Below are 23484 nucleotides of genomic sequence, written 5' to 3'. Positions count from 1 at the left end.
CACATCCATGGCAATTCAAGAACAGCCTGTTAATGAGTTGATCAGTTGGATTTGGTGTGTGGGCAGGAAAAACAGCAGGGTTCTCCTGGACCAGGTTGCAATTTGCATAGCGCTTTTGAGCAACACGAGGAAACAGACTCAAAAGGGAAATCATCCTCTTCTGGGTGACACCAGTTAGTGCGAGTATAAATGATTACTCTACTACACCTGTATACTGTAAAGACAAACAGTCTTAAGTGCGTTGAAAGGATGTTCAGTATGAGCAGATTGTGAAGGAATGTCCTTGAATGAGCACTATTCCAGCTTCTTCTTTCTCTAAAAGTTATATGTGTATATAATTCACCTTCCTGCAGCAGCGGGAACCTGAAATTTCCTGAGACGTTCCTGGTGTTTGAATCTACCCATCATGCCACTTATCCTACACAGGGTCGAAGGGAGCCTGAAGCCTATCCCAGGGGACTTGGGATAGATATAAATGATCTAAATGACAGGGGACTCGGGGCACAAGGTGGCGGACACCATGGACGGGATGTCAACCCATCGCATTGCACAATTACACCCACATTCACACACTACGGACAATTTGGAAATGACGATCAACCTACAGCACATGTCTTTGGCCTGGATAAGGAAAACCGAGTAAACGGAGGAAACCCCCGCACGCACAGGGCGGAGGCAGGATTCGAACCCCCAACCCCAGAAGTGTGAGGCAACTGTACTAACCACTAAGCCAGCATACCAACCCCCCCCCCCCAAGTACAGACGCTTATATTTTCTCTGCTGTAATTATCTAAATTATTGAAATGATCAAATCCATTGTCACCAAAATGAGGATAGATTCCCACTGGGGTCTGGTTCCTAGACAGTATATACAGTATCTCACAAAAGTGAGCACCCCCTTCACATTTTTGTAAATATTTGATTATATCTTTTCATGTGACAACACTGAAGAAATGACACTGTGCTACAATGTAAAATAGTGAGTGTACAGCTTGTGTAACAGTGTAAATTTGTTGTCCCCTCAAAATAACTCAACACACAGCCATTAATGTCTAAACCGCTGGCAACAAAAGTGAGTACACCCCTAAGTGAAAATGTCCATATTGGGCCCAATTAGCCATTTTCCCTCCCCGGTGTCATGTGACTTGTTAGTGTTACAAGGTCTCAGGTGTGAATGGGGAGCAGGTATGATAAATTTGGTTTCATCGCTCTCACACTCCCTCATACTGGTCACTGGAAGTTCAACATGACACCTCATGGCAAAGAACTCTCTGAGGATCTGAAAAAAAGAATTGATGCTCTTCATAAAGATGGCCTAGGCTATAAGAAGATTGCCAAGACCCTGACACTGAGCTGCAGCATGGTGGCCAAGACCATACAGCAGTTTAACAGGACAGGTTCCACTCAGAACACGCCTCGCCATGGTCGACCAAAGAAGTTGAGTGCACGTGCTCAGCGTCACATCCAGAGGTTGTCTGTGGGAAATAGACGTACAAGTGCTGCTAGCATTGCTGCAGAGGTTGAAGGGGTGGGGGGGGAAATCAGCCTGTCAGTGCAGCCTGTCAGGTCTGCATGGCTATGATCCCAAAAGGAAGCCTCTTCTAAAGATGATGCACAAGAAAGCCCGCAAACAGTTTGATGAAGACAAGCAGACTAAGGACATGGATTACTGGAACCATGTCCTGTGGTCTGATGAGACCAAGATAAACTTATTTGGTTCAGATGGTATCAAGTGTGTGTGGCAGCAACCAGGTGAGGAGTACAAAGACAAGTATGTCTTGCCTACAGTCAAGCATGGTGGTGGGAGTGTCATGGTCTGGGCTGCATGAGTGCTGCCGGCACTGGGGAGCTACAGTTCATTGAGGGAGCCATGAATGCCAACATGTACTGTGACATACTGAAGCAGAGCATGATCCCCTCTCTTCAGAGATTGGGCCTCAGGGCCGTATTCCAGCATGATAACGACCCCAAACACACCTCCAAGATGACCACTGCCTTGCTAAAGAAGCTGAGAGTGAAGGTGATGGACTGGCCAAGCATGTCTCCAGACCTAAACCCTATTGTGGGGCATCTTCAAACGGAAGGTGGAGGAGCACAAGGTCTCTAACATCCACCAGCTCCGTGATGTGGTCATGGAGGAGTGGAAGAGGACTCCAGTGGAAACCGGTGGAGCTCTGGTGAACTCCATGCCCAAGAGGGTTAAGGCTGTGCTGGAAAATAATGGTGGCCACACAAAATATTGACACTTTGGGCCCAATTTGGACATTTTCACTTAGGGGTGTACTCACTTTTGTTGCCAGCAGTTTAGACATTAATGGCTGTGGGTTGAGTTATTTTGAGGGGACAGCAAATTTACACTGTTACACAAGCTGTACACTCACTACTTTACATTGTAGCAAAGTGTCATTTCTTCAGTGTTGTCACATTAAAAGATATGATCAAATATTTACAAAAATGTGAGGGGTGTACTCACTTTTGTGAGATACTGTAACATGTATATAACATTTATAGTCTATGAAGTTTCTTCCTCATGTGGTCTCAGGGAGTTTATCCTTGTCACAGTTGCCTCTGGCTTGCTCATTAGGGATCTAAATCTACAACTGGATTTCTATATAGCTGCTTTGACACAATGTCTATTTCATCAGGCCTAAATGCTTCATATCACATATTAATACTGTGTTAGAATGCATATTCATTAATAATTGACTAAAATATACATATAGCACAGCAGTGTTTAACCTGAGGGTTGATAACATCTATTTTGTAATATAGAGTGTATTGCAATACTATAATAGAAAAAACTAATACTATTAAACATATACAAATATCATAATGTAAATTACCTTTTACAAAAAAAAAGATTTAAAATTATTTAAGACTGTACGAGTTAAGGTTGTCTATTTCAATAGTTACACGGGAGGTGACTGAGCAGCTTCTTCCCTAATCAGTAGGAGGATTCCCTCATTTTTTTTTTATTATTCCAGCACTGTAGTTGTATTTCTAACCATCAGTTGGACGGCTATGTCTAATCTCCTTACATTTCTGGGAGCGGATTCAAAGAACTTGTAAAATCACATTTTCTATAAAAAAGAAAATATGCCACAGGAATGGAGACATTGCACAGTTTCTCAGCTGATAAATAGTAGAAAGGTAGAAAGACATCTCAAAGATCCCAACCCATTTAAAATAAATGAAGCAAAGAATGAGAAGCATTGTAGTCGTTCTGATAACTGGTGATATAAAAACAACTGTTGCTCAGACTCTTTGAGGCTCCTGTATACAATGTGTAAGTATGCTCTGTACAATATCACTATAATTGCATAATAGTAAATGTGCTAACTGGCTACAGATCACTATGACATCTCATAATAAACTGGATTTGCATTTTAGATCTGCCGGCTGTGTCATTTGTCCGTGATTTGGCTTAATTATCACTCTGGCGAGTGTTGATTGCTGGATCACTAATCAGCGGTGTGTTAGTAAGCCTCACTCATCCTCTCTGAGCCTAAAAACCCAGGCCATTTTGGTTCATGTGGTGCTTTTCTGCTCCGTGTGTTGCTGTGTGGCAGCCTTTGTGTGATTACACTAAATCTGAACCAGACATGTTTGTGGAGACAGTGTGTGGTGTGTATTCTAGCTCGATGATTCATTTCTGACCTGGGAAAGTAGAGAGTAACATACAGGGTTGGAATAAACTGAAGCATTTCAAGTATTGGTAAATCTTTCGTCTGACTTAATAAGAATTTATAATACATGCATAGGTATGTAATCACACTTCAAGAATAATGACTGACTATAAATGAATAGCTCAGGTCAATATTTGTAAGATGATCTATGAAGTAAAGATCTATGAAGTAAATTGACTTATAATACTAGAAAATAAAGACTTCATAAATGACTCATAAGCAGTGAATAATGTATAAACATCTGCATCACCTCAAACTAGATTCTCTTAGAACACTAGATTATTCTAAATATTGGCAACATATTTTTAAAATATAACATGACAATTTATTTAAAACTTGTTCCAGCAATGGCAAGATGAATCATTTTTTTAAATAAAACACACACACGCATCTAAATGAGAATTTATGATTACTGAGCATTTTTCATAGTGTTATAAGAAGGATATGTATTAATGTTTTAAACATTCAGAGAGCTGGCGTGTGTGGTTCGGTAATTATTATGTATTATAATGTATTATAATCTTATAAGCTTAGTGACATGGAAAAGATACTTCATAAATGTTATTAACAAAGGGAAAAAATTTAGTAGGGCTATCCTATTTCTTCATGAAGCAGATGAGCTCTGCAACAAGACCCAATAATCGAGTCAAATGCTCAGATATTGGTTTTAATAAACTGTATGTTATCAAATGCTTAATCGGTATGGAAGTCATAAGCAGCCATGCATTATAATTTTTTTCTTTCTTGTTTTCTCATAATCACAACTTCATTTTCTCATCATCTCGACATAACAAAAAGCTGTTTTCTCATGATGTAATTTTATCCCAAGAAAACTGCCTTGTGAATGGAACTGGTGTTGCATATACAATATTGGCATCTTTGCCATAGCCATAATAAATGTAATAACTGCCTGCTGTAGAGATGTACATTATCTCTGCATTAAGAGAGAGGGGTGTCCCCTTCCCAAGTGTCGGAGACTAATGTGGATGTAGTCCATCACTGGCATACATAGCGCTATTTCAGCTTGAGTGAGTCCCTGATCCTGCAATGAGTTGGTACCCTGTCCAGGGTGTCCCCTGCTTTGTGCCTCGAGTTCCCTGGGATAAGCTCCAGGCTTCCCACGACCCTGTGTAGGATAAGCCGTACAGAAAATGGATGGATGGATGGATGGATGGATGGATGGAGTCCCTGATTAAAATAAAAATGAATTGGTTTATCCATGATGCTGTGCAATTGCGCTAAGCTTTTGCCTCCAGAAGAATAAAAACAATGTAAAAATTAAGTTGGGATCATGAGAAAACAACATTTGTTATGTCGATATCATAAGGAAACAAAATTTGTTATGTCCACATCATGAGAAAATTAAGTCATGATCACGAGAAAACAAGAAAGAATAAATAATAATAATGCATGGCTGCTTAGGGCTTCTGAAAGTCTGTGTGTTATGAAATCATTTTACCACAGCGCTGTTGAATTCTCGAACCTAATCTGATCAAATAATATTTATAATAATATTTGTGGAAGGAGTCTCTAGTGCCAGTGCTTTGTAATAGTAAGCACCTTTTCTGGACAGAATTTTGCACTTTCTGGTTTCTAGGTAACATTACAAACTGCGTTTTGTTTTTTTTGTATTATTAAAGACAAAATGGATGTTGAGGGAACGACATTTATAGCTGCTATAATGTATGTGATAACAGGAGCTAACTAATTTGTTAGCAAAATGCTGTGGTATAAGTGTAATAAAACTCTTCGGGACATGCTGGTATTGGAAAGTAATCGACTATTGGATGGTAACAGTCTCTCTCTTCTGCTTCTGTCATTGATGATTATTTTCCAATAACAGCACATCCCCGAGTGTCTTATTGTTTACGTATTTTCTCTGATATCTATACAAGGCATTTTATAAAATATGCCTCACATAATTTTGGGAATATTGACAAAACCTGTTTATATATTCTTACGCGTTATTGTATAAATAAATAATTCAACGCTTATGAGTGTGGCATGAAGTGCTTATGAAGACAGCCTTGAAATAAAGTCTTGCATAAATATTTAATCACAAATCAAGCCTTGTGTAATTGTAACCGCATTAGTAAATTTTGTTGGGGGTTTTTTTGTGTGTTATTTCCATCTCTTATGTTTTGAGTTTGATCATGTCTGACAGTGTTTGATTGAGCTTTATTTGTCGTCACTCAGCATCATTGTGTGCATGTGCTCGTCCCTCAATAAGTTTCCCGAGATTTTTAGTAAATGGGGTGATGCGGAACAAAGCTTCCTTCTCTGTGTGAGAACAATGTACTACATGCTGTGTGATATATCTATCTATCTCTCTCTCTCTCTCTCTCTCTCTCTCTCTCTCTCTCTCACACACACACACACACACACACACAGAGAGCACTGTCTCCTCACCTCTCACGCTCATGCTCCAGCAGGTTCGTGAAGTCATCACTCTTGTTCATGAAGTCGACGTGTTTGCGCTTCTCGCATTCCAGCTCGTTAACTGTGCGACGGTGGCATTTCTCAGCCAGCAAGAGCTGCTCGAGCATCCTTCTGTACGTCTCTCTGTGCTTCTCCTCCAAACGGTCCAGCTTTACATCACAGAATTCATATTCATATTAGTTTTAAAGAAGTATTCATATTAGTTTTGGAAACATTTTCAACTGCACACCAATGTTACCACCAATGTGAAGCCTTATATGATGGGCAAACTTACCCTTACATTTATCCTTTCATCATTCCTCAGGGGGATTTATGAGCATGCGAGGGTCTCATTTTCCAACAATATTGCTTATTGATTATGTGTACACCTAAACCTCAAATCTCATCTTAAAATAAACAGTGTGTTAATTCGTGATGTTGCTGTGTACAGTATATTACAAACCTAATTCCAAAAAAGTTGGGACGCTGGGTAAAATGTAAATAAAAACAGAATGCAATGATTTATAAATTGCATAAACCCATATGTTATTCACAATAGGAAATGTACTATTTTAAGGAAAATATAAGGTAATTTTTAATTTAACAGTGCTCAGTTCAAAAGCCTGCATCTGTGATGGTATGGGGGTGCATTAGGGCCTATGAAATGGGCAGCTTGCACATCTAGAAAGGCACTATCAATGCTGAAAGGTATATACAGGTTTTAGAGCAACATATGCAACATGATTGGGTATAAAAAGAGTAGAGCGGCAGAGTCTCTCAGAAGTAAAGATGGGATGGAATCTGGATGGAGATTTGCAAATCATTGCATTCTGTTTTTATTTACATTTTACACCGTGTCCCAACTTTTTTGGAATTGGGGTTGTACATCATGCTAATTGAGATGTAGTCATATATTCAGCGTCTCTAACCTCCATCATGGGGATCTCATAGACGTTGTTCTCACGCATCCTGTTACAGGTGAGCATGTTGTCTCTCTGTAAGGCCTGCAGAGGTGTGACGGGGACAGCTGATCCATATTGAGCCTCCAGAGACTCAGGCTGCACCCTTTCTGACTTCAGCATGTGAATAATGTCCTCACGAGCCTGCAGAGACAAATGAACTGCTGCGATCATGATAGCTGCATAAGGAAATTGTGACATAATTTGAGGTGGATTAAGCCAGGGACCCTAAAAAATAAAAAATACAAATCCCAGACAGATTTATTTTATGAACATTATTCAAACTATTCCAACAATAAGCTAGTTATTCAAATGTGTATAAGGTACTATTCTGGCTATACACTCACCATCCACTTTAATAGGAACACCTGTATACCTGCTCATTTATGCATAAAATCACGCAGATACAGGCCAAGAGCTTCAGTTAATGTTCACATCAAACATCAGAATGAAGAAAAAGTTCTCTGTTACTTTAACCATGGCATGGCTGTTGGTACCAGAAGGGATGGTTTGAGCATTTCAGAAACTGCTGATCTCCTGGGATTTTCAAAACAAAAAACATTGAGTAAGCGACAGTTCTGTGGGTGTAAACGGCTTGTTGATAAGAGAGGTCAGAGGAAAATGGCCAGATTGGTTCGTGCTGCCAGGAAGGATATAGTAACTCATATACAGTAATCACTCTTTACAACCGTGGTGAGAAGAAAAGCATCTCAGCATGCACAAAGCATAGAATCTTAAGGTGGATGGCCCACAACAGCAGAAGACCACATCAGGTTCCACTCCTGTCAGCCAAGAACAGGAATCTGTGGCTTTCAGATCTCACTTATTGGCAAACGTCCCTCGACATGTTACTCACCGGTTTAATAACAAGTTTGTTTTCTCGCTATCTAACGTCATTCAGTAGTGTTGGTTCAAGTCGCTATGAGAATGTGAGGTTACATTTTGAGATTCGAGTCACTATTTATTCAACATGTGAGTCATTCTAAGGTGATCTTCCATCAGCTACAACTGTCATGTTTATAGCTTGTGGTAAATGTCCTGGAAAGTGATTTCCAGGTTAAATAAAAATGACAAAAAGAATAAAGCAATAATACAAATGAATAAAAGCAGTAAAATGGTATAGAATTATTTCAGTGGAGCAAAGGGAGAGCAAGTGCTTTACAATCAATCCATTAATCAATCGATCAATGAGACACAAATGTAATAATTTATGGAATGAAGGCATTAAAAAGGTCAAGAAATGAACACGTGCACATGCTCACATGGAACGACCTTCAAGACTCAGATATTCCAAGACCACTTGATGCAGAAACACCTTCTGCTCTATGAATCTGCTTGTGTGTGTGTGTGTGTGTGTGTGTGTGTGTGTCTCTTCAGGTTTGGTTTCTTTTGCTATAGGGTAAGTCTTGGCACCCTGTTGCAAGTTAGTGCTCTTTGTGACAAGCATGCATAGTGTTCTTGAACACTAGCAGTTACTCCAGTTCTTATATTTCATTTTTTCATTTTGGCTGTCTCTTCATTCTTTGTTTCATCTTTCATTATTCTTTCCATCTTGTTTCTGGTCACTTGGTGAAATTCAGTGTTTCAACACCTGTTTAGCTGTCAGCTTATATAACGGCTTTATATCTGAATTCTACTTTAGGAGTGGATAAAAGTAATAAAAGTGTCGGGCCAAACAAATAAAAGTAAGTTGAAGTACAAATAGTCTGAAAAAAAGGTTATAAATAGAGACACACTGATGTATCGGGCAATAATCGGTATCGGTCGATAAAGGCTATTTTTCCCACTATGGGCCATCGGCCGATAGTTTAAAAACATCCGATGATCAGGGCTGATTAAATCCTGTCAATCAAGAGAGGGTGGGAAAACACATCGATTTCGTGCTGTGTGTAAAGATGACGTCTCTTGTGTGGAATGATGACAAAACTACAGTTTGTTATCTCTAATCTCCGCACTCCTAAAATTTTACACCGGAAGTGAGCAGCAGTGAAGCTTTGTTGTCGTCCCCCCCCCCTTCAGAATTGTGAGATTAATTATTATTAATTTAAAAGAAGGTATAAAAGGCAGAACTATCGGTATCAGTTATTGGTATCGGCTGAGAAATTTAGTATTGGTGCATCTCTAGTTATAAACTTGGGTTTTAAGGTACAACTGGTGGTCAAAGGCCTTTTGTATATTTTTTAATAATAATATAATTGTGGAGGAATCGTTAAGATACATAACTAGATCTTATGCATCCCTTCTGTAGCATCGTATTTTGTTATATCTTGCTGGTGAATGTGTGCTCTGTGACTTAGCACAGGGTGTGTTTGCAAAAGTAGCCACAAGAGGGAGGCATATAGCTTAAAGCTGTATCATGATCATACAGTAAAGTTGTAAGAGGTAAATATATGAAAAGATGTTATTGTTTGTGCTGAGTAAGTATTAATGGATCTGTTAAGTCAAGAATTTATCCTGTATTTGGGTAAAGGGTTATACTGTAGTTCTGAAAGGACTTTTATTTTGATGGGAAGGTACTATTTTGGAGAGTCAGTTGGAAGAGGATTGAAAAACAAACAAAAAAGAAATTAAAGATGGAGGAAAAGTATTAAAGAAGAGCTCTTCATAGTGTCTTTGGAACCCTTAACCTCCACACACAACAATTACACAATGCTTTGTGCAACACGTAGTGTAACCAAATATGTTGTGCGTACACACTGCAGTGGATAAAATTAATAAAATTAGTCAAGCAAACAACATCCAAAATAATGTATTCTATTATAATAGGATAACCTACTTTTAAAACATTTTGAGAGCTCATACATACAGCTTCAAGTTAAACTATAACAGCTGGTGAGCATTTAGGACAAAACAGTGTTACTTTTACCCAAATATAATTAGCGATGATATGTTTGGGGTCAAAATTTGCTTCTTTAGTTTTGCACTAGAGCTACAAGTCTAACATTGCTGTGAAGTAAAGGAAGCTTCTAACTTGTTAGCATCATTTAAATGACAGGTTTAAATATTCATAACCTTGTCTGTGACACTTTATGACACGTGGTTGCCTATAAAAATGGATTAAAGGACACATCAGAGCTAGATCTTGAAGCTAAATCATTTTCTTCCTCAGCATATAGTTTGGTGCCGCTCCACACAAAAATCAGACTACAGGTTACTGTATATACATAATACAGTTGAAGTACATTTACCTGCACCTCTCCCTCCATGATGCTGAGCAGGTGAAGCAGCTCCTCTTTAGAAAGCTGCAATAGTCCTGCTTTCTTCCTGTACATTTCTCCTGTGGATTTCTGCGAACTCGTCACCGTCTCACGTACAGGACCGTCCTCTACTTTCTCTTCCTTCACCACGGTGGGACTTTTCTTAATCATATGCTCAATGCTGTCTCCTTCCTCCTTGTCTTTTTGGTAGCCTTTGCTGGACTGTTTGACTTGAAGGCGTCCACTGTCAGGAGCCTCCATCCCACTGCTCCTGGACCTCATTCTACATTACATACAGAAAGGACAGCATTCAGCATGTTATATTCAATATGTTTATGCATATTTCTACACAGTCTATTACATACAGTTCATCCTTGTATGATGGACACTGGGTTCTCAGTTCATCTGCCTTTATAAAATGTTGATGCAGTCCAAATAAAATAATCGAAGCCTATGCAGAGGAGGGTTTTCTTCAAATCCAACAAGACGTTTAATATAAGTTTGTCAGGGGAGGGGAAAGGTCAAAAAGTGTGTAAGAATATTAAGAATTAAGAATAATATATATGAACATGATATAAATGTGATTTTTATTCCGCCTACCTCTAAGCACCGAAGCAACAGGAATGCAAAGCTTTGAGCTTTATCATTAAGAATAGTTGCTGATAATAGTTGATATATATTTTTTTGTAATACATTCAATAGAAAAACACCATTATATAACCTCGACATTTCTAGAGCTAAATTTGATAATTTCTTTTACCCAGAATCCAAGCAGAATTAAAACGTTTGCTTTCAATTGAAGATCTGTCAACAAATTAAGCAAAGGTGGTACCTCTAACTTGAGCAATGACAACTGTAATAGCCATGTTGTAGTTTTTGATTCTTTTTGAAGTTGATGACAACATGATTTGTCCTCAGATCAACATGTGTAAAAGCACTTGGGTGGTCCGACTGACATCAACAGGAAGTGAAGAGTGTGTGTAACTCAAGCTGCTTGCGAACACAACAGTCATGAAGTCATGGCAGAGATTAAGATGTACACACATGCCTCAGACTCGCTGTATCCACCAGTGGTATTTAAAATGAAAGATCAGTAGCATGAAAATCCAGGCTAATGAGCTCATTTGTTGACATGAGGTAATAAAGTGGCACATCTCCAAATTCATCATGTTACTGAAACAAAGATCTGCTATGCTACTACTAATGGCCCCTTGTTTTACTTCCTGTTTTCCTCACTGTTGTCCTGACCACACTTCCTGAACTGTTAGTACTTCGGTCATATTTGTTCATATGCGGCCAGTGTAATTAGTCTCATTATTGTATCATTAAAGAAATAGTAAATCATATTTACACAATTTTCCTCTTACCTCAGCCAAGACATATTTCGTGTCCAGGGTTTGCTTTCTAAGTTTTGCACTGTAGCTATAAGATTAATGTTGCTAGCAAATAACCCTAAACCTTTTCTGTAAATATCTGCCCTGAATCTGCATCCAGTAGCTCAGTGTTCCTTCAGTTATCTAAAGACACATGATTGCTGGTGTGCTTTAGGACACAGTGTGACTTTGTTATCTATAAACATGAATGTTGTTCACCATGTAGCCGAATGCTGTAACATCATGGGGCAGCAGCCATTTTGGACAGCCATCTTGTTTTGTTTTGTTTTTTCTTTGTGCAATTTGGTATCATTTTGGCCGCTTTCTATTTGTAAGAATTTGGTTTTAATGGTCCACCCATCCATCATTCCATCCATTTTTTGTACCGCTTATTCTTACTGGGTCATGGGTGGTTTTAATGGTTATAATGGGAACTGTGTTGGTTTTAGTGGAAACTGTAATGGTCCATGTGGGTCTCTACTTTTAATTGTTGCCTTCTATAGGTTGCCTTATATTATTTTTATGTCTAGTGGATACCATTAAGGTCCAATAATAGTAATGGTAATGGTTTTAATTGTTAGCTGAAGGTTTGTAATTGTATTTGGAAACCATTAGAATTTTTGTTATGGTTTCTTCCTGCTTTAGTGTCCAGTGCAAAACACCAACATGTCTTGGTTTGATTAGCTAAATTTGGGATTAAGAGAAATATTTTAATTTTCACCAAACTAGTCCTGTAACCTTTGTACTTATAGCCCTTTGTGTTTTGCTAATCTTTGGATTTTATATACAGCAAATATAAGTGTCTAGCTTCCGTTATTTTATAATCCAGGTGTAACTAATCATTCTGGTCTTCTCATTCTGAGTAATGTCATGTTTTTGGATGAACAGCAAATACGTCACACTGACTCTGGCTCCCGTTTGTTACTTGTTACTTCTTTATCGCCTCGGGTAAAAATTGTCAGTGTAGTTACGAAATGTCCAAGTGTACATTTGTACAGAGAAAAGCAACTGTACTCTCAGCCTTGTCTCATCAAACTTAGTTTGGCCTTTAGATGCTGAATCCAGGTACACAAGTTCAGGATGATCTTGACCAAAAAAATAAAGCTGAAGTTCATGCGCTGACCCTGCGTCTCATTTGTTTTCGCAGTAAATCTACATTAGCCCTGTTCCCAGGCACTAGTGATTTGTGAGGGGATTTCCCTCTGAGAGGGAGAGGGAGAAAAAGAGAGAAGTGAGAGAGACAAAATGCCTCCCAGTGCGAAATGGAGCTTTATGTAATCCCCAATAAGATCAGGAATGACGTCAGGATTTTTGATCAACAGCATATTCACCGCATCTCACTGATGTCACACATGACCCCTGACCCTGATCTCATAGCCTATAAGTTCCAGAAATGTGCTCCGGGTGAGACGTGCTCCCACGCACTTTCACTCACTTTCTCTTGGCTTTATGTGATGAGGTGATGAGGTGTTGAGCTCATGTTCACACAGGGACCCTGAACAATATTCAGTGGGACAGGGAGTGATTTTTACACCAGATGGACCTCAACAGTAACAGCATTCATTTTAATTCCCAATTAAAACAAGATGCTTGAAAAATTCCAGAGAGGCAATGCGTTCTTTTTTTTCCTGTCCTATTACCCAGAGATCTGCACTTAACTTTTTAATGATTTCCAGATAAGAAACGCTGTTTTTTTTTTTCATATGGATATAACTAACTGAATGATTTGACACAAGTCGGCATCCTTGCATCGCGTACATTTCAAATGTGCTTCAAATGTTCAAAAGTGCATTTCAACATGTCAAATCACATCAAATCAAATGATATTTGTCACATACATAACCATGCATAGTATGACACGCAGTGAAACGCTTTTTATGACCACACCGATTTGTAAAAGAGAATAAAAAATAAAATAAAATATAATAAAGATAAAAATATAAGAAGAATTTTTTAGAATATAATATGAGAATAAAACTGGCTATATATATGAATAGAATATATGAATAGAAAAAATTGACAATTTAGAGTATAATACAAAAATTACAATTACATATATTAAAATAGTAAAATTACAAAACTGAAAAGGAAAAATTTATAATTATAACATTAAGTGGAGTAGAAAAACTATACATGTGCAAATGAGGTGTGCAAATTGTAGGACATGCAAAATATGATGTGAGTGGATGTAAGATGTAAACAATGTAATAACAGGCAGGATGAGGTAGCGGATGCTGTATGTGTGAACATTGCATGTGACCTCAGAGTAAACAGTGACATCACGTGAACAATATGGTCAAAATGGAACAATATGAACACAAGAATTATTCATATCAGAAATTCACATCTGAAAAATTACATTTACAATGGGAAGAAATTAATGTGATAATAAATTAATCATGAGGTACATCTTTACAAAAACAAAACAACACAAGCACTATATGTGAAAAATGAACAATAAATGTATGAAACATAATTATTTATATGTGAATTTCATGTGACTTTTCTGTAAGGAATGTAAAGATTTGACAAGGTTGAGATAGCAACTCCATTGTTTAGGGAAAAGGCTTTTATTTTATTATATCTGGACACCTAAAGGTTTAAAATTACAGTAAACAAAATGTCAGTTTTAGTTTTTACAAACTTAACGTCAAACAAAAATATTTACATTTTGTAAATAAATTCATTTAAGTTATGCAGGAAAATAATGGCTTATTAGCTACAGCGCTTGAAAATATTTTAATAATAACCTTCAATAGCCAATTGAGATAATGCACAAGTAACCACAGCAACACTTTGTAGCTAAATCAAAAATTACAATTGAAAACAAATTGGATAAGTTTGCTGTTCGTACCATTCAATTATGAGGAAATAAAACTTACACAATGCCTCCTTTGAAAAATACTCTTGGTGTACTTGGCCTCCACTCTGTCCATTATTTTCTAATGTCACTTCTTTGGGTCATCTCTTGTTTCTAATTTTGCCCAGCACTTATTTGGTTGTGAAATAAAACCACAAAACTAGTAATAAATAACAAGAAATAATAAGAAATATATCATTTTCTATAAAAGCTGCTGAGAGTAGCTGGCTACAAAAAAATAGGTTTATATTTATGTGCTCATTCTAAGGCATTATTATTTTATATGTATAGTAACACGGACTAAAAGTAAAAGTGAGGAAAAATACATGAAAGGTTTTTTTTTTTTTTTTTTTTTTTTTAAACGTGTGTAATTGCTGACATGACGTAGTTTTTGTGAGCTGTTTATTTTCAGAAGGAATCTTCAGTGTCAGTGCTTTGTAATAGTCAGAGGTAAAGCTGGAGATTCACGCTTCTTTGGTAAGCGGATAAGCTGCATTTTATGTCTTATTAACTTCAAGAGAGAGAATAAAAGAGTCTGATGAGGGAATGACTGTTTATAGCTGCTATAATGTAAGTTATACAGGAACTTTTTTCACAGATGTTCCACAACATTAAATGTATCTAGAAATGGTTCAAATGTACAATATCATTCTGTAATTAATTTTTTTATTATTATTATTATTATTATTATTATTATTATTATTGTGCTGGTGGTATGAGAGGAATAAAACATTTCAGTATGTCTATTAAAGGAAATTAATTAACTTCGGGGTAGTAACATTATCTCCAGTTCGTATTGGAGTTAAACATTCATTTATTGCCTCGGAGGCAAATCGTAAACCACTGCCTTCTGCCATGGGACTAATCAAGAGACATTTAGCAAGAAGCCTTTATTTGTGACATATAAATTATAGCACAGTGAAATTATTTTCTTCACATATCCGAGCTTGTTAGGAAGTTGGGGTCAGAGATCAAGATCCGCCATGATAAAGCACCCCTGGAGCAGAGAGGGTTAAGGGCCTTGCTCAAGGGCAGTGGCCGCTTGGTGGTGCTGGGGCCTGTACCCAGGCCAGTAACCCAGAGCCTTACCATTGAGCCACCACTGCCCCTAAACCTCTCTGTTGAAACTACATTTGAACTACAATAGCAAATTTCTGAAAAATGCAAACAGAAGCCAGAAATGAAGTAATTAGTGACTAGACTCACTGCATGCCTTTATTACAAACCACGTTTTTGTTGTTTTTTTAAAAGGAGTGTTCAAAACATTTTGAAAAATTACAAATAGCATCTTTATTTAGGGTAAATGAGACAAGGCTAGGTGGGTGTCTAATCCAGTCCTGAATTTCAAACACATTCTGCTGGCAATTAAGCGGTCTGATCAGGAAGTGTGTGTGTGCAACATAGTTCTCATATGTTAAAGCATGAGCCCATTGTTTCCATTATCAACCCGAGACACACTCACGATTTCCATGAGGTCGGATCCCTGCCTTGTTTGGATCTTGAGTGTGTTTCTGGTTCTGCGGTTCTATTTTGTATATGAAATGCTGAAAATGCTGAGCAACACAGACACATTAATAGGAAGCATTAGGATCAAAATAACATGCTCATTGGCTAAACCCATTAATGAGGTACACCACTGTGAAAAAGATTCTTTATTATTACGATTATGAGGAAACAAATTCCAAGTATGACAGCACTGTAGCACTGTCATCCCGACATTCCAAATCTTTGCTTACGTGATTAACGATGGCCTTACACACTGCCTCAAGTTGAGGAGGTGGAGGAGGCGATTTGGCGAGCTGTTTTATGACCATTTCTGGTAAACGTAGTTCACACAAATGCTTGAGTGCAATAAGTTCAGGGACTCACACGTTTGTGGGATGCTGATGAAACTAGCGTGTGACTCAGTGGATCTGTAACAACTCATTTAGTGTTTGGGTTATTAATAGTCATTATAGAGGAACAGCCAAGCACCCCTATGGGTGCTGTCTTCATTTCGAACCTGAATATGATGTGTAAAGGAGTCTGGCATCCTTAGCTCAGGGTGTAATACATCAGTGTGCAGTTTACACAACGATTGAGTATCACAAGTTTATACAAGCAACAATTCAAAACAGCAATGACTTGTTATGTTTACTTAAACAACAGCATTTCAGTAGACCGTGTGCCTGTGTGGTCTGGATAATTGCACAAACTCATATTGTGCAATATGCTACAATTATTATTACATTTATATCAACTTTGGACTTACTGGAACACTATTTCATAAATGTTTCTTATTATTATGTAAAGAAGTGTAGTAGGAGATTCAAATCTACTTCAAGTTCATTTTTTATTCTGTCCCATAATATGCCTATTAAAGATACATTTAATAACATTGTTCAGAAAATGATTAAGATCTCAATACCAAATTAATGTTGCAAATTCTCAGTTTGTCACTATAATTCTGATTAGAGTTCGACTGATTGCTGATTAATTGGCACAGTTAACTGCTGGAACGGGATCAATTATCAGCAAAAATCCACACCGATAGTGCTTCCCGATTGTGTACATTGCGTGAGCAGCTGAGAAGGGTCCACTGTCATTATACAGGACGAGAGCGGCTTCTAGAGGCGAAATAAAAATCACTGACAAATTTCGTTGTGTTATTTGAAGTGTTTTTTATTAATTTTGGATGACTCCAATTTATTTGCTATTTGGAGTGTTACTTTTTGGTTCAGTTTGGATGTATATCTTTTATTTACTTTAATATTTAGTAATGGTTAATATATATTCATATTTATCTATTTATTTCATTTTTTAAAAAGTACAGTACATTTTCACAGTACAGTCAGTACTGTTTAATTTTTTTAATAAAGTTCAGCAATATTTTACTTTAAGTGTTATGTTTTCATTCAGTATCAATTTTAAAAACAATCGGTTGATTAAGCGGTTATCGCCAAGTACTGCCCAACTTTGTTATGGGTATCGGTAAAATCCACCATCCGCCGACCTCTAATCCAGATCAGTACTGATTTATGGTTCTGAACTCATATGACAGCCCGAGCTTCACTGTCTTCAATTATTCACTTGTATTTCTGGCAATCTGATTATGGTTGATAACGTAGCACCTTTGCTTCACAATAATTCAGCAATAATGTAACTTCTATATTAAGATTCAACTGATATGAATATTTTGGCACCAACATGATCCCTCATTTGGAGTATAAAATAATAATAATGATGATACCATGGTGTAATGATGATAATATCAAAGATGATGCAATGCAATTTCACAATTTAAACTTAATTCCTTCAGTCGAGGCAGTTGTTAACGGTTTGACATTTGATAATTAAAGCAGCATCTACTGTATTGTGTATCTTATTTTCAAATAAATAAGTTACATAATGCAGATATTTTCCAATTATTTTGATGTTAAAACTGATGAACAAGCAATACTGAGAACATCATTTCTGACCACTCATTTTTAGAAACAGATATTAAAAACTATTTTGGGGGGGCTTTTTTTCATTTTGCTGTGATTGATATGGGAGAGAGAATATGACATCGCTCCCACTCAGAGAGCACGGCCAATTTTGGACTTGGATTCAAACTCGCAATCACCGAACAATAACGTGAATGTGTTTCTGTTGCGTCACTCTGGAGCCATAAAACTAGTTTTAATTACATTTCCATATTTTCAGTCTTGAGAACTCTACACTGAAATGACCAAAAAAATAGTGCTGTAAAAGTAATCCCTGTAAAAGTAATCCCTGAAAATAGCCAATAATAGAAAGTGATATAATTGCAAAAACTGGTCAAAAGGTTAAACACACTAATAGTGGTAATTAAACAGTTTTTCACAGATACAGTATAATTCCTCAAACTCAAATAAACATCAACTCAATACCAGGAAATCTCACAAGTGTAAACTTCACTGTCAACAACATCAACAGATTGTGAGCTAAGACAACTACAACATGTAAACAATGTCCACATGCATCATTTTCTGGAAATGATTAGGGCTACCTAGAAACGAATACCATTTTCTATAGAACATTTAATGAAACATTAATGGAATATTATTGGTGTGTTTTGAAAAGATTTTGGTAATACATGGAACCAGGCCAATTCTATATTTTGTTTGTTGCTGCTGTTGTTTTGTTTGCATTTGAAGGCTCTTCATTTTGTACAAAAGTAACATGCATTAATATTACATGCTATCATTCAATTTCTCTGCTGCCTTCTAAAGTTGTACACAAGGAAAAAAAGAACATATTAAAGAGAAATATAATTCTGAAGTGTAAAATTATCATTGAAAATTGTAGCGTGGTACCTTGCGTGGTTTGGGCGCCAGACAGTTCAAATTAACCGTCACTTATAATTTATAATTTGGACATCACTCAGAACAAAAAACATCAGTAGGCTACTCAATTCTTACAAAATAAGATTATTATTATTTATGCAATAAACGTAAGAAAATACAGATCGTTTCAGTCATAGAAACTGAAATAATGAAAACCAAAACTTCCCATACGTGGGATTAATAGACGAACCCATAAGGAAACAAGCCTCTATTCATACAAGAAAATTTGCACACACAAAAAGCAGGAAAAAAAACAAAAAACAAAAAACACATTTAAACCCAAAATAATTCTTAACCAAAACAAAAAAGTTGTTCACTTTAAAAGCGGCACTTCAGTGGCGGTGATTTAGGCTTACGGGAGTTCGTGAACTTGAAAGCATGGGAAACCGGCAGTCAGATTCCGCTTAACACTTGGAGTTATTTACAGACAGTAACATCCAACCATTTAAGCATACTGGTTCTCCACAAAAGTATTAAAGAAAGGATCTCAAACCCGTGATGTGCTTCCGAACCCTCAAAGCTCCCCTCGCTCGTTGATTCACCTTGGCAGGATATTCCCGAAGTGTTCGCCAGCCTCCGGAATCAATATCCACAAGATTATAATCCACAGTAAAAGGATTAGCATGGTCCCTGGCAAACGCACACCATCAGTTCCGCCATTCCCACCTGGCTCTCAGTTCCGCGTCCCGCTCATTTCCGCCTCCTGCTCATCTCTCCTCCTTTGGTCACCTGTTCTTTTTATTACTTCCGAAGATCACACCCTTGTCTTCATCTCTCTCTTTTTTTTTTCTTCTGTTAATTAAAACACGGAATGGAACGGACTCCGCCTCTGCGTCACTGTGCAGCTATCCGTTACACTCTCCCCCACTTGGTAGCCAAGGAAATCGTCGTCATCTGAGGAGTCTAAAAATATTTCCAGAATTTTTTGTTTTTCTTTTCTGTCCATTTCTTCCGCTGTAGGGTAACAAGGTTTTAAATTGCACACATGAACATTCCAAACATCTTCCCCAGTTCTTTCCAGGACAACTTGATAGTTCACTGGTCCCAGTTTTCTTACTACTCTGTAAGGACCCTTCCATTTTTTAGGCAGCTTGGCAGTAAAGTGATGTAATACACTTGACTGTGGAAAACTTCTTACCCAGACTCGGTCTTGAAATTTGAAAGAAACTTCCCTTCGGTTCTTGTTGTAATTCCTAAGTTGCCAAAGACGTGCTTTCTTAGAACTGATTTCCGCATTGGCTTGAAACTGTTTCAGTCGGTGGACGGTCTCATAAGGGAGAGCATCTGGAGATACTGGAATATCCGCTTGAAGGAGTTTGTCCATAGGACTCCGAAGTTTCCTTCCCAAATGTAGTTCCACAGGGGTCAGTCCGGTAGTTTCCTGTACTGCAGAGTTTAACGCAAACCTGAATTCTGGAAGACACATATCCCATTTTCGGTGATTATCCTTCACATAAGACGCAATCATACATTTTAGGGTACGATTAATGCGTTCGGTCATGTTGGTCTGAGGGTGGTATGCGCTGGTAAGCTTTGGTGAAACTGTCCATTGATCACAGAGTTCCTGAAACACTGCGGAAACGAACTGAGAACCTCTATCTGAAAGGATGTATGTTGGAACTTCCCATCTTGTAAAGATTTCTGATCTGAGTAGACGTGCAATAGTCAGAGCAGTTGCGTTTCGCATGGGGAAAATCTCTACCCATCGGGTATGGTAGTCCACAATCACCATCACATACTCATGTTGTTGAGAGCTACGAGGAAAGGGGCCCATGATGTCAACTCCTAACATCTCATTAGGACTGTTAACAATGGTTTGCTGCATTTTCCCGGCTGGTTTCTTGTTGTCGGCCTTCAATACTTGGCATTTCTCACAACCTTTGATGAGCTTTTTGACATCTGACCACATCCCGGGCCAGAATGCAACATCATGAAGCCTTTTAAAGGTCTTGAAAATCCCTAGATGGCCACTGAGAGGACTCTGGTGATAAGCCTGGAACATCTGCAAAGTAAGTGAAGCTGGAATGTAAATACGATAGTGAGTTTGTTGATCAGTCAGCTGGGTTGTTAGGTATAACTTATCTTCCAGAGCCGTGTATTTCTCCATAGCCTCTTTATCTCCTTCTGCTATTGCTTTAATCACTTTTTCACTCTCAGGGTCTTTGTGTTGTTCTTCCCAAATGAGATCGGCAGTGAACAGGAGGTCATCAATTTCCTTTTTTGAAGAAACTAGAACACACTCAGCAGTGGTAGGGAAGCGAGAAAGAGCGTCCGGGACTACGTTAAGCTTACCCTTACGGTACTCTACTACGAAATCAAATTTTTGTAGTCTTAGGGCCCATCTTAAAAGATGACTAGTGGTTTTGGTGGATGTCAAGACCCACTGTAAGGCTGAGTGATCAGTGACCACAGTGAACCGTTTTTGTTCCAGGTAATATTGCCATTTTTCTAGGGCCCATACAACAGCAAGGCATTCCTTTTCTGTTGTAGAATAGTTCACTTCAGATTTATTTAGTGTTCGGCTTGCACAGGCTATTACCTGTTCAGAGTCTGGTCCCATTTTCTGTGCAAGAACAGCTCCAAGACCGGTCTCACTCGCATCAGTGTAGACCGTGAATGGAAGATGTTGGTTGGGATGGCCTAGAACTGGAGGTGAAGTTAAACATGCTTTAAGCTGATCAAAAGCCTGCTGGCACTTAAGAGTCCAGAGGAAAGGACGCCCCTTCTTCTTCAAATCATTCAAGGGTTCTGCGATCTTGGAGAATCCAGATACAAAACGGTGGTACCAGCCAGACAGGCCAAGGAATCTTTGCACTTCCTTGAGGTTTTTAGGGATTGGATAGGACTGTATGGGCCGCACCTTTTCTGGATCAGCTGTAACCACTTTGGTACTCACGATGTGTCCCAAAAACTTGATTTCCAGCAAGCAGAATTTACTTTTCTTCAAATTGATAGTGAGACCTGCTCGATGCAGTTCATCAAATATCTTTTGAAGGTCCAAGAAATGTTGAGACACTGATGATGAATAGATGATAATATCATTCAAGTAAACCAGACAGTACTGACCACGTAGACTTTCTAAGACCATGTCCATTAGCCTCTGGAATGTGGCTGGGGCATTTTTAAGTCCAAATGGCATCACATTGAAATGGTAGAGGCCTGAAGAGGTGATAAAGCCAGTTTTGAGTTTGCTCTCTGAAGACATTGCTACTTGCCAGTATCCACTGTTTAAGTCAATGGTAGAAAAAATTACAGACCCAGCAAGGGACTCTAGAATCTCTGCAATGGAAGGGAGTGGATAGGCATCACTTTCTGTGAGTGAGTTAAGCTTCCGGTAATCCACATAGAATCTATCTCCACCATTTTTTTTTTGGAACTAGTACTACCGGAAAAGACCAACCAGAACGTGATGGTTCGATAATACCAGATGATAACATCTCCTCGAGGCTTTCCTTGACAATGGTCTGCTTCTCTGAAGACATTCGATAGGGTTTTTGTTTAATGGGAATGGTAGCTGTGGAATATATGTGATGCTGTAGTACATTGGTTCTACCCGGTTTATGTGTACACACCTGAGGATTGGATTGAAGAATGTTCTTCAGTTGCTGCTTTTCAGCCTCCTTCAGCTGAGCAGATGATACTGCCTGATCAATGTAATCTTCCACATTCAGTTGAATCACTTCCGAAGAACACATAGGTGGGGGAGGGGAGCTGAAGAGCCCAAGTTGATGTTTCTGTTCATATCTTCCTATGCTTTTCTTGGTTTCTGGACCTTTCCATCCAGACACGCGAGCATTGCCAGGTTGGAAGGAATATATAACAGAAGGTATAAGTTTAAACCCATATACCCGATCTGCTACATTTATTTGTAGTTGGCTACGGGAAATGAAGTCCAGGCCAAGGACAATTCCATACGCAAGGGCTTTGGCTGGAAGCACCGCTGCAGGGGTGTTAATGACCTTTCCATGAAACTCAATGTCCAAAACAACCCAACCCAAAGTGGACTCTGCTTCCCCATTGGCTAAGTACAAAGGACCATGGGTCCACAGTCTTAGGTTTTCATTTGAACTATTTAGTTCAACCCAGAGATGTTCATGTAGGAGAGTATAGCTGGCCCCGGTGTCAACGATAGCTTTTCCATACCACGACTTAATCTGTATGGGTACCACCAATTGTGATGGAATAACCAGTGAATCAAAAGGAGAAGTTGGTGAAGAAATCAAAGTATTTTGGCAAACGCACACCATCAGTTCCGCCATTCCCACCTGGCTCTCAGTTCCGCCATTCCCACCTGGCTCTCAGTTCCGCGTCCCGCTCATTTCCGCCTCCTGCTCATCTCTCCTCCTTTAGTCACCTGTTCTTTTTATTGCTTCCGAAGACCACACCCTTCTCTTCATCTCTCTCTCTTTTTTTTTCTTCCATTAATTAAAACACGGAATGGAACGGACTCCGCCTCTGCGTCACTGTGCAGCTATCCGTTACAAAATAATGGTCAGTTTTACATTTCTAAGATTAAAGCCAAGGATTGAGAGAAAACCCTGAACCCTGGTTGTCATCTACAGTTGCTTGAAGTTGATATTTATGGTGTCTTTCCCTCAGGTACTTGAGAAACACCAAACCGTATTACTTGATCACTTATCTACAT

The 23484-nt window shown here is 38.4% G+C and overlaps 1 protein-coding gene across 2 annotated transcripts in view; it reads right to left on the bottom strand.

Moving 5' to 3' along the window:
* Nucleotides 1-23484, bottom strand: part of LOC128600959 (filamin-A-interacting protein 1) — a 48227-nt gene that overhangs the window by 16852 nt on the left and 7891 nt on the right. For both annotated transcript variants that reach the window (XM_053613780.1, XM_053613779.1), the window contains exons 2-4: nt 10252-10543; nt 7034-7207; nt 6096-6274 (exon numbers count right to left, since the gene is read on the bottom strand). In XM_053613780.1, the coding sequence (XP_053469755.1) occupies nt 6096-6274; nt 7034-7207; nt 10252-10542 (644 nt within the window). In that variant the 5' untranslated portion in view covers nt 10543. The remainder of the gene's footprint in view (nt 1-6095; nt 6275-7033; nt 7208-10251; nt 10544-23484) is intronic.

Source organism: Ictalurus furcatus, chromosome 25, assembly GCF_023375685.1.
Source record: "Ictalurus furcatus strain D&B chromosome 25, Billie_1.0, whole genome shotgun sequence".
NCBI classification, from domain to species: domain Eukaryota; kingdom Metazoa; phylum Chordata; class Actinopteri; order Siluriformes; family Ictaluridae; genus Ictalurus; species Ictalurus furcatus.
The sequence above is the reverse complement of the archived record's forward strand: the minus strand, read 5'-3'. Positions and strand labels throughout refer to the sequence as shown.